At 40.9% G+C, this 14,559-nt stretch overlaps 1 protein-coding gene across 1 annotated transcript in view; it reads left to right on the top strand.

The window, feature by feature from the left end:
• Positions 1-682: 682 nt before the first annotated feature.
• The window catches only part of ZCCHC14 (zinc finger CCHC-type containing 14), a 71,153-nt gene continuing 57,276 nt past the window's right edge, over positions 683-14,559 (top strand). The window contains exon 1 of the mRNA XM_067540215.1: positions 683-1,821. Coding sequence (XP_067396316.1) covers positions 1,258-1,821 — 564 coding nt within the window. The 5' untranslated portion in view covers positions 683-1,257. The remainder of the gene's footprint in view (positions 1,822-14,559) is intronic.

The raw sequence follows: 14,559 nt of genomic DNA, 5'->3' as shown, positions 1-14,559 counted from the left end.
ATTTGTCGCGGTGGTGGCGGCGGCTCGGGCTGCTCCGGCGGCGGTTGGAGCCGGCGGGGGCGGCCGGCCGGCGCTCGTGCAGCCGCGGAGAGCCAGCGGGAGGCGGCGAGCCCGAGCGCGGGGCCCAGCCGGAGGACCAGGCTCGCGGAGGGGGGGCGGCGGATGGAGCGCGCCGGGCTGAAGCGGAGGGAAGGCGCCGGCCCGTGAGGGGAACCAGCGGCCCGGAGGCTTGGTTCTGCCGAGCCGCCCGGGGCCGGCACGCGGCGCTGCCCTCCGCCCGCTGAGAGCCGGGGGCCTGGACCGGCACCCCCGGCCTGCCCCTCTCCCTCATCGCCTCGGGCCTGCGCCCCGCCGACGGCTCAGCCCCCCCGGGGTCCCGGCCCTCACCCCCCCCGGCGCCGCCTTCGGTCTCGGCGTGTCCCGCCACCCTGCCAGAGCCCTTGCGTGTCCCCGCATCCCCCCCGAACGGTACCCCCCCCCCGGACTCGTCTCCATCACTGACCCCCCCACCCCGCGCCCCTGCCTGGCCCCGCATCCCCCCAACGGTACACCCCCCCCCCCGGCTCCTTCTTTCCATCACTGACCCCGCGCCCCTCCCGCATCCTCCCCCCCAACGATAACACCCCCCCCCCCCGTCCTCTTCATCGCTAATCTCCAGGGTCCCTGCTTCCCTCCCCATAAATAATCCCCCCTAGGGTCCTTAACCCCCTCCACCCTGGGTCCTTGTGTGTCCCCGCATCCCCCTCACCCATCGGTAATCCCCACACAGGGTCCTGCGTGTCCCCATATCCCCTCCATTGCTAACCCCCTCCCCAGGGTCCTCCCCCCATCACTAACCCATTGTAGTCCCCTCTTCCCCACCCATCACTAACTCCCCCCAAGCACCTTGTGTGTCCTCACATCATCCCCATCACTAATCTCCCCTCCAGGGTATCTCCGTGTCCCCTCATCTTCCCCCATCGCTGACCCTCTCCCTCCCCTCTCCCTGCATGTCTTTTCACACACACTCTCAGGGGCCCAGTCTATCCCCACCCCGAATGTGAGCTCCCTGATTTCCCTGGATTTTTACTGCTTGGGGCCCAGTGTGTATTGCTCTTAGAGTGCTCCCTTCTTAAATCAGGGCACTTACCTCTCCAGGTCCCACTGTAGTTCCCCCTCTCCCCCCTTTTTGTTTGGGCACTTTCCTCCACTCCCCAGTGTATATCTCCCCTGTCACAGGGTACGAGCATTGGTGGTGGTGGTGGTAGCAGTAGCAACATGGTAGAGAAACGGTGCCCACGACTGCAGAGGGACAGTGTGTACCGCTGGTTCTCAGAGCTGCCCTCTCCACAGCGAGTGGAATTTCTCTGTGGCCTCCTAGACCTGTGCATCCCACTTGAACTACGCTTTCTGGGTGCCTGCCTAGAGGACTTGGCCCGCAAGGACTATCACTCCCTACGAGACTCTGAAATCAAGGCCAACAACCCTGCTGACTTGGGTAGCCTCACTAACTTGACGGACGAGGTGGTACGTAGCAAACTGCTGGTGTCCCTTGCCTTGTTGGGGTCTGCACACCGAGAAGCAGCTGGAGTTCTCTTCCGCACACTTACCCACATTGATTCTGTCATCAACAACTATGGACTGCAGCTCAATGAGGGCCGCACTGGGGATGAATTTCTGTTGCTCTTCACTATGGCATCCAACCACCCTGCCTTTAGCTTCCACCAAAAGCAGGTGCTGAGGCAAGAGCTTACCCAGATACAAAACATCATGGCCAGCACCAGCAAGAATCCCAGCATCCCCACTCTAAACGCCATGGCAACCTACCCTGGCTGCCATAAGGTGGGTATTGCAGTCTCTCACTTCTCCTTTCAGGGTTTGGGTAATATCTCAAACTATTCTTAGAGGCTTGAGCAACATAGACATATCTTTTTTCCTTTCTACCACTTAAACATTCTAGTGATAAGTGACAACCTAAGGAACCAGCAAAAATCAATTGCCTCGTAGATAGGATGGGCAAGGATTGATCTAGGATTCTTGGGATCCATGCCATACAATCAGAAGGGGAGACATTGATCAGTGAGTCACAAGCAGATCAACAGGGATGGGCTTGGATTGACTGGATTGCCTCACTTTTTGGGTGGCAGAGGACTCAAGAGGGTGAAACATGAAAAATCTATCTGGAAGTGGGAGTAAGCATCTGTCTACCAGGGTTATGGACTGGAGAACATGTACTTCTCTGGAGGGGGTAGGGATGGAAGATTAGGTGTGTTAGAAATGTTTGTCTGGTGGCATTGAAATTAGTGTGTCTGGGTCCCATTTAACCATACCCATTAGGATAGATGGCCTAGAATCTATCTGAAGGCTGAACACAATTATATCGGAATTGTACTTAAAGTGGCTGCTTAAGGGACTGATAAAACTATTGAATTCAATGGGAGTTGGATCTCTGCCAGAGATGGGAAGGTACGTGTTGGAGGTGTTCTCCTTCAACACAAGTTTCTTTCTAGTTATACATTCCTTTGGATACTGCTGCTTAAATTTAAAACTGTTTGGAGTTTTTTATCCTTGGCTGTGGACATTTGGATGCTTTTTTCTCAACATTTTGTTTCATTGTCCCAAAACATATGGAGCCAATAAGCAGAGATTATAGGCTTACTTTTTTGTTAAATTTAATTTTTAGTTGTGAATGAAGTATAAATGGAAAAATACTTCAGTACAGGCTGTAAAGATGAAATTAACTGCAGGAGGAGCCTCTATACAAATACTTAATCTTAACGGTTTCTATTCTGCAGAAGAAGCATGACATCAAATCAAAATAAGGAATAGAACAAATATACACACCTCAGTTCCATTCTTCCCCTCACTTTGGTGGTTAAAAGTAGAATTTACAGCATACAAAAGTTCTGTAGAAATAGGATCAGGAGTAAGTGAACGTGCTCAAGGAATAAAGACATGAATGTTTCTCGGAGCATACCCTTTTGGTCTTCTTTAATAGTATGCAAGTTTTATTTTGCTGAGAGAGTCCAGTACTGCTTAAGTCATTCCAAGATGGCTGGAGAATCCATTCTGCCATTCTTCCTAATAGCAATACAACTTACTTTCTGGGTAGTCACTTGCCCACTATATTCAGAATAACAATAACCTTTGGGGGTGGGCAGTGCATTTTAAACTGGGAATCCTGCAGATGGTATTGAAGAACACTGATAGTTTACATTGTAACAAAATTCTCTTTATTAAGAGAGTACAAAAAAATGAGTATCACTTTGCTTCAAAAGACAATGAAAATATCTACAGTAAAGAAAATCTATTTGTGACAAATTCAGATTTGTTTTTAAGAGCAGGCTGCTGAGCTGTTCAGATGCTGGTAGCTACTTAATATTTTTCAGAACAAGAAGTTGGCTTAAATCTGTAGTTGGACAAAGAGCATGGAAAAACAATGCATCTTGCTCAATCCAACCGTGTTTAATTGTGCACAATTAAATCCAAACATTGCAGGCTTGGATGTTGTGATGTTGTCATGATGTGACTTGATGGCGTTTGCATCACAGACACAACATCATGCAGAAAAGTCAGCGCAGGTGCCAGGAGAAGATAAACTGAATCGGGCCCCTAGCCCTCAGAGTGCAATAAAGACTACTTCTGCCCAGTGCCAGCCCTTCCCCATCACTTGGACTTCTTTGCCAGAGCACGAGCTTTGCTGGGTTGGTATTTGATGTTAGCTAAACTCTGAGCACAAATTTCTCTAGGCTCATCTTAAACACTGAGACTTCCCTTGTCACAAGGTGCAGTTGAACTACCCTAGATTTCCATGCTGTCATTACAGTGTATAGTTTAAATAGCCTAATTACTTATCTGAAGTATCTGTGACTTGAAAAAGAAAAATGGTAAATTGTAAAAAGTTTCATCAAGAAGGAGAAAAATGTAAAACCTCATCATAGTCACAAAACTGAGCCAGAATGTTGGCAGCACTCAAGAATTTTTAAAAGGTTTTTAAAAGTTAAGATGAAGAGGATGTGCATAACTTGGAAGCTTTTTGTGAAATCACAAATTAAGATTAACTGGATTAAGGCCACTTTAATTGTGAATGAGAGTGTTCACATGGGTTTAATGCAGTTTAACTAATTCACTTTAGATTCACACGTTTAGTTAATTTGGGTTAATTTTCCTGATTGTATCCATGTAGACAAGTACTGAGCTGTGGTTGTCAAGCCAAATTGAAACAAGTTTGACATTTTATTTTTTTGTGCATATAAAATCTAACCATTACGTTGCCTTTGTATTTTTTGTTTAAATTCCTTGCTTTTTATATTATGAAAAATTAAGAGCAATACTGAGTGCATGTTCTGGCATCAAAATAAATAGCACAGGTTCTGTGCAATTATGTATATAAACCTTTGAACACATAGCTAGATAAGTGCACTCTGTGCATACTTTGTATTGAGAGGGAAAACACACATGCAATGACTGCCATTTTCATTCATTTGTATCTTTTTTTAATGTTTTAACCATTAGGAATCTATATAGTTCAAATTTGAATTTTAAAAATGAAAACATTTGAATTATCCAAGAGCAGCAGTGTCTGAAAAATATATTAATACATGAAAACCATCTTTATTTTTTTCATGCTCAGATAATTCAAAAGGGGTCACTTTTTACTAAAATTTTACTAAATTTTACTAAAACTGGAAAAACAAACTAAAAGCTCCCTCTACCTCCCCAATCCTTCCTGGGCTATTGAACAAGCATGAGAAACCTGAGGCCAAAGGAGAAAATTTGGAAGGTGTTATAAACCTGTGAAAATGCATTTATAATGAATGGTTCTTCCAGCATAAATATAACATCATGGCTGTCATAAGTATTTGAGTGACTTTTGTGTCATTGTGTTACTGTTGTTTCCCCAACCAAGCAAGATGCATCTGGGAAGGAAAAAAATGTGTAGTTGTCACTGCTGAAGTAATTACAATTTACGATCAGTGAAGTGTGCACATATTTTGTAAGGATCAGGAAGAAAGGGATAATATCCATGAAATGGCAAACTCATCATATACAGGGTTCCATGTTATATATATGTTTACATCTGGAAGGAGATTGCATGTCTAGTGTGAGGTAGATCTGATGTTGGACAGTTTTGATTCTGTTGATTGCTGATCCAGTCTAGTCACTAGGGTTGAGGGTCTGAATAAGTGAACCATGTTGTATAAAAATTGTGGTGTTCTCTGAGAGAGTAAATAAGCATAACAAAATTGATCTAATTAATTAGTTCGAGTCTGGGTGTCGAACAAGTTTTGCTTTAGATATCCACTGATTTAGGATATACTTCTTTTGCTATAGATGAAAACAGATTGACCATTTTTACTCCCACTGGTGGGGGAGTGAAGGGTTGTGGGTGATCTATTTCAATAACTTTTTCTCCTCTATCTGTCACTTTATATAAATGATTTTGAACTAGGACCAAGAAATACTATCAAATGGGGCATTCCAACAAATAGCAAAATAAGGCTCACTCAGGTGAGTAACATTTTGGACATCAGTCCTGCAACTTCCCCATGTTGGGGAACACTCATTGATATCATGGGAGCTCTGTGCAGGTGCAGGATCTGGCAGTGTGGAGTCAGCTGCACAATCAGAGCCTTAGGTAGTAGTTCTGGCCATGTTTTATTTGCAGTTGCAAGGAAATAACACAATAAGTGAGTAATATGATACTGTCATTCTGTTGTGTGATTCTGTTGCAAATTGATATCTTCTGAATGGTAGCAAGGGCTCTAGGCCAGTCAGCCTCCAATTTCTATATCAATGTCTTTGTTCCAAGAATGTAGCATATGATATCTTTCAGTCATATTATTCCATAGGCTCATGTAAAACTTTGGAAATAAGATGCTTATGTTGGTTTCTATATTTACTGCTGGATCTGGTTTTGGTGATAAGATCTCAATTTCAGGTGCATGAAGAATAGTTTTGTTTTTATATTGTGTTGCTGCAGCTGACTGAAGAACCTGAGAATATTTTTGAGGAAACAATAACTCAAATTGGTAATCCTCTTATGGGATCAGGTTTTGAAAATAAAAATATTTTTCTTTGCAAGCTGAACTTGAGTCCCACAAGAGGCATAGTTGTCCAAAGATGATGATTATATTTAGGAGCTTTTTGGTTTTATGCCAGCCTTGCAAGAGACGGGTGGTAATTGGATTGTTAGCACTATTGAGTAACTCTGATTTTAAACAGAATTTTTTAGTCTCCTATCTATCATGAGAAATTATGGCTTGTTCAGTCATTTACTATGTTAATACCTGTTTAGACTAGAAATTGAAGTGTTGCTGTTCCCTTATCACATGACCCAGCAATGGACTTCAAGACAAGAAGTGGGTGATAGCCCAGATGGGATGATGTCAGCCATAACTTTCTCCATAGTCCTTTTCCATTTGTAATGATAACTGAGTGGGTCATCATTGATGGACCTGCATTCAAATGCTCTAAAATGCTCTAAAAGTTGAGCCTCTACTACATGAGCTAAAGGAGCAGTTCTCGTGGCTTTGAAGCAATGTCACACACAAACCTGTCTGGCCTAAACCACTCATGGGGACACTGTTAATATGGATTACATGTAGGTGCTGAGTTTCCAGGTTGGAATGTTGAGAGTCCCTAGTTGGACTATCATAATTTACTAATGCTAGTCCAAGGCTGCTTAACCATTTTTGTGAGGAAAAAACAATAGCTTGAACAAGGAAGTTTTTTTAATAACTGCACAGGAAGGGCTTGAATGGGGTAAAATAGTCTCAGTAGCAGCAGTAGTAGTATGTTCATTTTAATTAACTGGATGTTGCGCAATAGTGTAATGAATGTTAACATGATAAACTAATTTAGGCATTTAAAATCAAGCTTATTTAGAAATTGGACTGAATATCCCATAACGAGAAACTGAATAGAAAGAGTCAAAAACTTTCACCAAATTCATAATGATGTTGACTTTACTTCCCTCCCCCCACTTTTTTAATGCACACTATGATGATTTTGCTTCAGCCATGACACCATTGTATTCAAGTCCTGTGTTTGTACTAATTTCTAATTATCAATTACAACTTGAGCAGAATTGAAATAGGATACTCTTCATCTAAAATAAATGTGTATACTGCAGGAGACTGCACTGTTTTAACTGAACTAGTCTCTATTTTAGTTAAATCAGTGATCAAACCATGTGTAAAACAGGCATAGAAAAGCAAAGCTAGCAAACAACATGCCAGTGTGCAACTTCAAAGGTGTTGAACAGCAGTTTTGTTTTGACGTTTTTAACCACTGTGTTAAGAATCTGTTTTTAACTGTATGGTTTGAATTGCATAAACTGAGATGCTGTGATTCTTTAGCTGGATATTTGGGACAGGGCCTGTCTCTTTCTGTGTGTTTGCACAGCACCTAGCACAGTGGGCTCTGATCCTGATTGGAGCCTCTAGTTACTACTCCAATACATCTAATAATAAGTTTTCCTTTGAAGTTGTCTCCTCTGTTAGTGAGTTGCAGGGGTTTTTTGCCATTTTGACAATTTGGTTTTTTTTTCCTGAAAACAAGAGGTGTTAATTATAGAGATGCTATTCCCATGAGTATAGCTAAGGGCTGTTAATATTTCTATTGTAGATTATTTTCAGTGATATAATTTAGCTGTCAAAATTAGCTATATATGTAATTTGGAAGAGAAGTTTTTGATTTTTTTTTTCCTTTGAAGTGTTTCATATTGATAAAAGGGAGGAAGAGAGCAGGATGAATTGAGAATAGCTTTGCCTGAATGTAAGTTATAAGATATATAGAAGGCAGCAAAAACGATGGTGTTGGTCTTGTCCAAACCCATGTTTCCATATATGTATCTTGCATGAGTTTTGTATAGAGTATGTGGAGCAGTAAACTGCCAACCTACTTAGCTTTTGGGTAACTACTAAAAATCTAATCTTTTATCTCAACAGTCCTACAACTATGCATATCCAACAAACAGTGTTTGAAATCACGGACACTTTTTAATTTAAGTACTGCACAGTATGCCATTTTAAATCCTTCATAAATAACTAAAAAGGATCTAATAGTAATCAGACCAGTTGCCTAGGAGTAACATTTTAATTGAAGAGCTGCAGAGTCAATGATATACTAGCAATGATATACTACAAAATTTCACTTTTAAACATGGTCTGGCTTTTCCCATCCCCTCTTTTCCTTTCTTATATGTGAATATTGTTACTATCTAACAGCATTATTTAAGCCTATATTAAGTGTTTTAAAATATGGATTTTCTTGATCAGCTATCCTTAATTTGAGAGTTATTAATCAGAGACTGGAGAACCTATGAATTATACCAGTGAAAAGGCAAACTAGAAGTCCAGTCTCTGCCTGGTTTGCACTTCAACCAATACAAGGCTTGCCTTTTCTTCACTTCCCTTTTCAGCTCCTGAATGTGCTGCTGCGAGTTGTCAGCTGCAAAGGAAGCATAACACCATTTTGATGCCTAGGGCCTGCTCTACACTACAGAATTAGGCTGACGTAGGGCAGCTTATGTCAACCTAACTTTGTGAGCATCTACACTAAAATGTAGCTCCCACCAATGGAACTTGCTCACTACATTGATGTAGGCCATGTCTCCACTAGTGAGCTTATGGCGGCTCAGCTGTCCCGATGCAGCTGCACTGCTGTCAGATTGCTTGTGTAACTGTTCTATGCCAAAGGGAGAGAGCTCTCCAGTCAACATAATAAAACCACCTCAATAAGCAGCAGTTAGTTATGTCAGTGGGAGAGCGTCTCCCTCCAACATAGCACTGTGCACACTGCCACTGCTGGCAAAACTTATGCTGCTCAAGTGTGTGGTTTTTTCCATACCTCCTGAGTGACATAAGTTTTGCCCATATAAGTGGTAGTGTAGACTTGGCCTTAACACCATCTTTGTGAGAGGTATAATGCATAAGTCGATGTAGTTAGGTTGACATGGTGTCCGTGTAGACACTGCGTTGCTTACATTGACCATTGCTGCCTTTCAGAAACCATCCCCAAATGCCCCACACTTACAGTTAAATCGGTGCAAGCACTCCTGGCGAGGACATGCGCTGCCGAACAAGGAGCATGATGTGGATGGGTAAAACCGATTCAACTACTGCGGTGGCTATATGTCAATGTAACTAAGGTTGGCTTAATTTTGAATTGTAGACTTATCTTTAGAATGTATCAGTAAGGGATCTTCCATCGTATACTACCATCCTCAGTGCAGTAGCCCTAAATATACACCAGGCAATAAAATTATCAAGATTTAAAAGCAGTCTACCATATTTGTGATGCCAGAGGGAAATTATCTGTGGTCACAGTTAGGTGCAATGGGTCTGGGTAAAATGTCTTCTGCTGCATAGACTGAGCACTCCCAGCTTCAGAGCAAGACACTGGGAAATAAGCCTGCGTCTCCCACCTAAGTTTGCAGGGCATTGTCATTAGCTCACTGTCCTGGGCAGTTCTTTGTATATTTTAAATGGACGTTCTTGGTGTATAAGCCTCATATTTGATCTGTCTTTCCTTTTATATTGGAGAAGAAAGTCTACAGCACATTTTTCCTGTAAAACATGCGTATGATGTTTTGGTCTTTTAAAAAAAATAAAAATATCAACCAGTACTGTCACCTGTTTAGCTGAAATGGTGCTAGCACAGGTGGAGCCTTAGCATAGAAAAGGCCTCAATCATTTTTTAACCACAGTATTGATTAAACTTTTTTTTTTTTTCCAATAAGTTTAACTAAAATGGTGATAAAATCAGGTCTGGCTGCAGGAGCCTTGTTTATGCTTTGGCTACTACTGCCGCTGATGCTGGCTGGGAATTGTTTAGACATGGTCTAAAGATTTAGAGAAAAACAGATGAAAAGCCCTATCCTAGAAGCCTTGAATATTTTCAAGTGGATCAAGAAGATGGAGATGCATGATACCGAATTCAAGTGTCAATGCATTTTGTTGCTTTCTTTGTAAATATGAATCTTATCTTGACTAGCTGCAGTTAAAATTGTATATGTATATGCTCTAATTGTATATAGATGGTGAGTCTGCCTCTTGCTACAGGAGAGTTCTTTTCTTTCTTTATTTTTAATTGTATAAACAAAAGCCCTATCAAGATTATAAAGAGAAATCTATGTACATTTAATCTCAAATCATACATTAAAATACTGTGTAGTTCAAGACCGAGACCTGCCTATCAAATAATGCTGATACGTGCCCAAGTCACTGTTAGTACTAAACTATCTTCTGTTGACTGCTCTACTATTTAAAATAAAAATTGTACTACCAGACTTTGGAAGTGATCTACAGCCTACAATTGCGTCAACTTTTCTTCTGCGCTCAAATGGAAAATCTAGAAAAGGCCTGAATCCTTATGAATGGTTTATAAATTTGAAGAGATCTGACTTTTATGCAGTAGGTAACTAATTTAACTGCTCAAAACAGCATTATGTATCAAAGATTAGTGACAGTTCTGTAAGTGGAGGGAACAGAGCAACGGTATTTGCCATTTTTATTTTGCCCCACCCCATAAATACTGTCATTCACGATTGCATGAAAGCTGTGGAACTTCTGGTCTTGTGTTGTGTCCTATTACTGTTTAATGATGTATTTTAAAAAAAAGCTGAAAGCTTTTTAAGGAAATATAGTTTTGTTTGTTTTGCAGCAGAAACTCAGGTTTTGGTGTGCATTCTGGAATTTTAGCAAAAGGTTCTGGACAAAAGAAATCTTTATTAGAGTCAGCATTCACCACCCCTTTAATTAAGGGGCATCAGCCTAAAATATATGCAGAGTCATAGAGTTTAAGGTGACAAGAGACCACCAAATCATCATGATCTGCTCTGAGATATACAGGAGGTTGACCAGCGACAGCAGGGATGACTAGACTTGATATTCATGGTATTTCTAAGCCCTGGGCCACATTGGGGATTGCCCCCATTCCGGCCATCAGTGAATAGCTATCTGCATAGCTGCAGTGGTATGAGCCCCTAGTTAAATGGGGCAAGCTGTGATTTTCACTAGTAGAGCTTACTCTGATTGAAACCAGGATATACTCCTGCAGAGCAAATCACAGCTTTCCATGTCTATACTAGAGAGTTGCACAAGTGCCTCTACTTTGGTGGCCAGAATCCCTAATTCAGACAGTCTAAGATTTAAAATAAAAAAAAAAAAAAAAAATCAGAAACACTTAAAAAAGCAGGGGTGAGAGGCTTTCAGACTTTATTTATACATCATAAAGAATCAAAGGAAGGGACAAGCCATACGCTAAAAAATCCTTTGCAGCTCACCCTTAAATCTTTCTGCATTTAAGAAACTGAAAGAGGAGAGAGTGACTCTCTTGAGGGTTTAGTCCAAAGTTGTATATCTGGAATTTGACTTGTCTACATCGGTAATTTAGCTATTGATGGCCGGCCTCCAGTGAAGCTACACCAGTGCATACCCAAGTGTAGGCAAGGAAAGCCATGATTTTCACCAGTTGTCCCTGCACAGTACTGGCCATTGATTATTGGACATGGGCAGATTCCCAGTATAGACATTCCACTTTCTGAGGCATTTAAGCCCCAATCCAGCAAAGGTCTTATTTAAATCAGTGGGATTTCTCATATGCTTAAATGCTTTGTTGGATCATGGATTTTAAAGAGGAAGATCTGTTTCTAAGGCTATGTCTAGACTGACGGCAGCAAATTCGCCGCTGTCAGATTGATTTATCCGGATTAACTGAGCAGAAGTGGAGACCCACTCAACTGACCCGGAAATTGACGCTATTAAGCCACCTCCGCCAGGTGGGGTAATGCTGCGTCGAAGGGAGTGCATTTCCCATTGGCGCAGTGAAATAAAGACACCGCGGTAAGTAGTTTAGTTAGGAAGTTGACGGGAGATGCACAAGCTGCTCTAGATAGCTTGCGTATCTCCCGTTGACTGCCGCCGAATTTGACGGCATGTGTAGACATAAGCTGAGATCAGTAATGCTCCAATCTTTCAGACACACCTGTAAATAGTCCCTTTCACTTCATTTGGACTACTGGCATGCATAAGGTTACTCAAATATGCAAAAGTTGGCAGAACTGGGGCCTCAGAAAGCGTCCTGGAGCCTAGCTCCTGGTTTTTATGCTTCATGGATCAAACTTAGCATGGTGATCTAGTCTCCTATTGCCAGTTAGGAAATTGATGTGAGTAACATTGAGAACAATGGTTTGTTTGTATGTTTGTTTTTTAAATTACTTGGAAGCATAAACCATCCTGGGTACAATTTTCAAAAGCAATTATGTACCTAAAAACCTAGAAAAGACTGGAGATTGAGAAAGATTCTCTCTTCTTCTGCTGTAAGGTCTTTTGATTTAGTGAGTGTTCTGAAACAGTACTGCAGTATCTGAATGATCCCACAGAATTTAACTCATGCTAATTGGAGATTGACAGGGCTACTATTTAAATTTTCCCAAGACTTTATAAAAGATTGAACAAAGTTGTTAAATATTCTCAATATGTGGTTCCAAAACTGAGAGGTGTGGAAATTAAAAAAACAAAAAACCTTTAATTGTTGGAGGAAGCTATCAGACAGTGTAATTTATGGAGTGAAAAATCCCTCCCTAGGATTCCCATCTCCCCAATCCTTAGTTATTTTTAATATCTGCAACATTGTGTGGATTTTTCCCTCAACAATAAATAGAAAGTTATTGTATTCATTCATGCAGCTCATGAGCCTGAAGCCATGAGATGCCACTCAGTGCTGAGTTCTATTATCCAGTTTTCACTTGGTATGTTTTAGTCTAATATATGTCTGAATATTTAAGACTGAATAGGCAAGGAAATCAGTATTTATTTTGCATAGAATATTAATGAGAAAACATCTCACATGAAGTTTCTTGAGAACAAGTTAGTCTCAAAAAACCACCTATGTAATCTTTTCATGAACTTGGAGAGTATAAGTAGTCATGTTACCCATTAAATAGCATTGGCTTTAATTCAGTCCAGGCAGCAAATAGTTTTCACTATTAAACCATCTTACTTTTTTGTGTGCTGGTTACTTATTCTGAAAGGGAACAGATAATTACTGTTTACCAAGTTAAATTTTCTATTTATGAACCTTGCTATTCTCATGAAAGGACTTGGTGTAGTGAATCGACTGTTATACATCCTCACTGGGTAGTCCACCTAACAGTTAGTAAAGCTGGCTTCAAAGATTTACCACTTCCTATACTTACTTGAGCTGTTCATGCATTAGTGATAAAATGTTAGACTGGTAATTCTTGTTACCTTTTGTACAGCTACAATAGTGATTGTCAGTATTTCCAGACTGAACTTCGTGCACTGTAATACATAGGAACCGGGAGTTAAGAACTTGAACTCTGAATTTTCTTGCTATTTTAAATTTGTCAACTGTAACGCCGTTCACATGGTTTGTACTTAATGAATGATTATATATAAAATATATAATTTCTGCACAGTTTTGCTGTAGCTCAGTAAGTCACTTCAGAAATTGAGTGTTGATTGTGTAGGCTGTATGTCATTGAAGGATCGTTGTTGCATTTGCTGATCCTCCCTGGACTGGCTATGCTAGTGGAGCAGCACAAAACAGTTTCATTGAAAAATCTGGCCTTGTATGTTTAAGAATAAACATGGCCAGATGCTGTACTGCCTAAGACACAAACATTTTCTGAATCTGTTTTAGCATCTGCAAAATGTCTGTCTTTTTGGGGGGGATGGGGATGGAGGGGGCTAGTGACAGAGAATAGTCTGAATCGACCTGTGTGTGAAATCCCTCTAAATGCTAACTTGTCTACTGTTAAAGTTGTTTTTAAAACTCTGAGAAAACAAGTTGGTAAGACAGTTCCTGAGAACAGGGAAGGCTCTTGGCAGAAATACTACACCAAGAGTCCGAAGAGGGAGGATCTAAAAGTTCCAAACATCAATTTGCCTGCTTCCAGTTGTTGGGCATTCCCATAAAACACAGATTTTTATTTCTTTGTTTAGAAAGCTGGAATTACATTTCACCTTCACAGAAAACGTCCTCCTGACTTAATAGCATTCTCATTATCTGTTGCATGTCTCTGCATAATGGATTTTTAAAGCAAAGTCCACATTGCTATCCATCATTCTTCTCGAAAGTAGGTTTTAACAATAAAACAAAATTTCTGCACTTCAAGACATTTACTCTAAACTGAGTCCCATGTGACCTTTCAGATATGGTGAAACCAGCCTTTTAGGGTTGACCCTGTATAGAGGGAATTGTAGACTTTTTAATCCAGATTCTAACAGCATCCATCCGCATCCATCATCAAACTCTGAGAGTCCCAGCCATTACTGAGTCTGAGTTTCTCTTTCTTTTCAGAAGTGTGTGCTGAAAGCTCTCTGTGGTTCTAGAGTACTATCTTTTGCAGAGTGGGATTAAATAGCACCAAATAAAATCATTATGCTAATAAATCAAACAATAATTCAAATCAACATCTAAGCATGTAAGAAAGGAAAAAATAAAACACAGATCTGGACAGATGTATGTCTACCTTCTAGACTTCTGCATGTGTGGACACACATTTTTATTTAAAAATTTAAATTTGGGAGCACTCATGACATTTTATAT

Source organism: Emydura macquarii, unplaced genomic scaffold (genome assembly GCF_026122565.2).
Source record: "Emydura macquarii macquarii isolate MOO-44397 ecotype Brisbane River unplaced genomic scaffold, CSIRO-AGI_Emac_v2 contig_561, whole genome shotgun sequence".
NCBI lineage: Eukaryota > Metazoa > Chordata > Testudines > Chelidae > Emydura > Emydura macquarii.
Note: the sequence above shows the minus strand (reverse complement) of the source record. Positions and strands in the feature narration are given on the sequence as shown.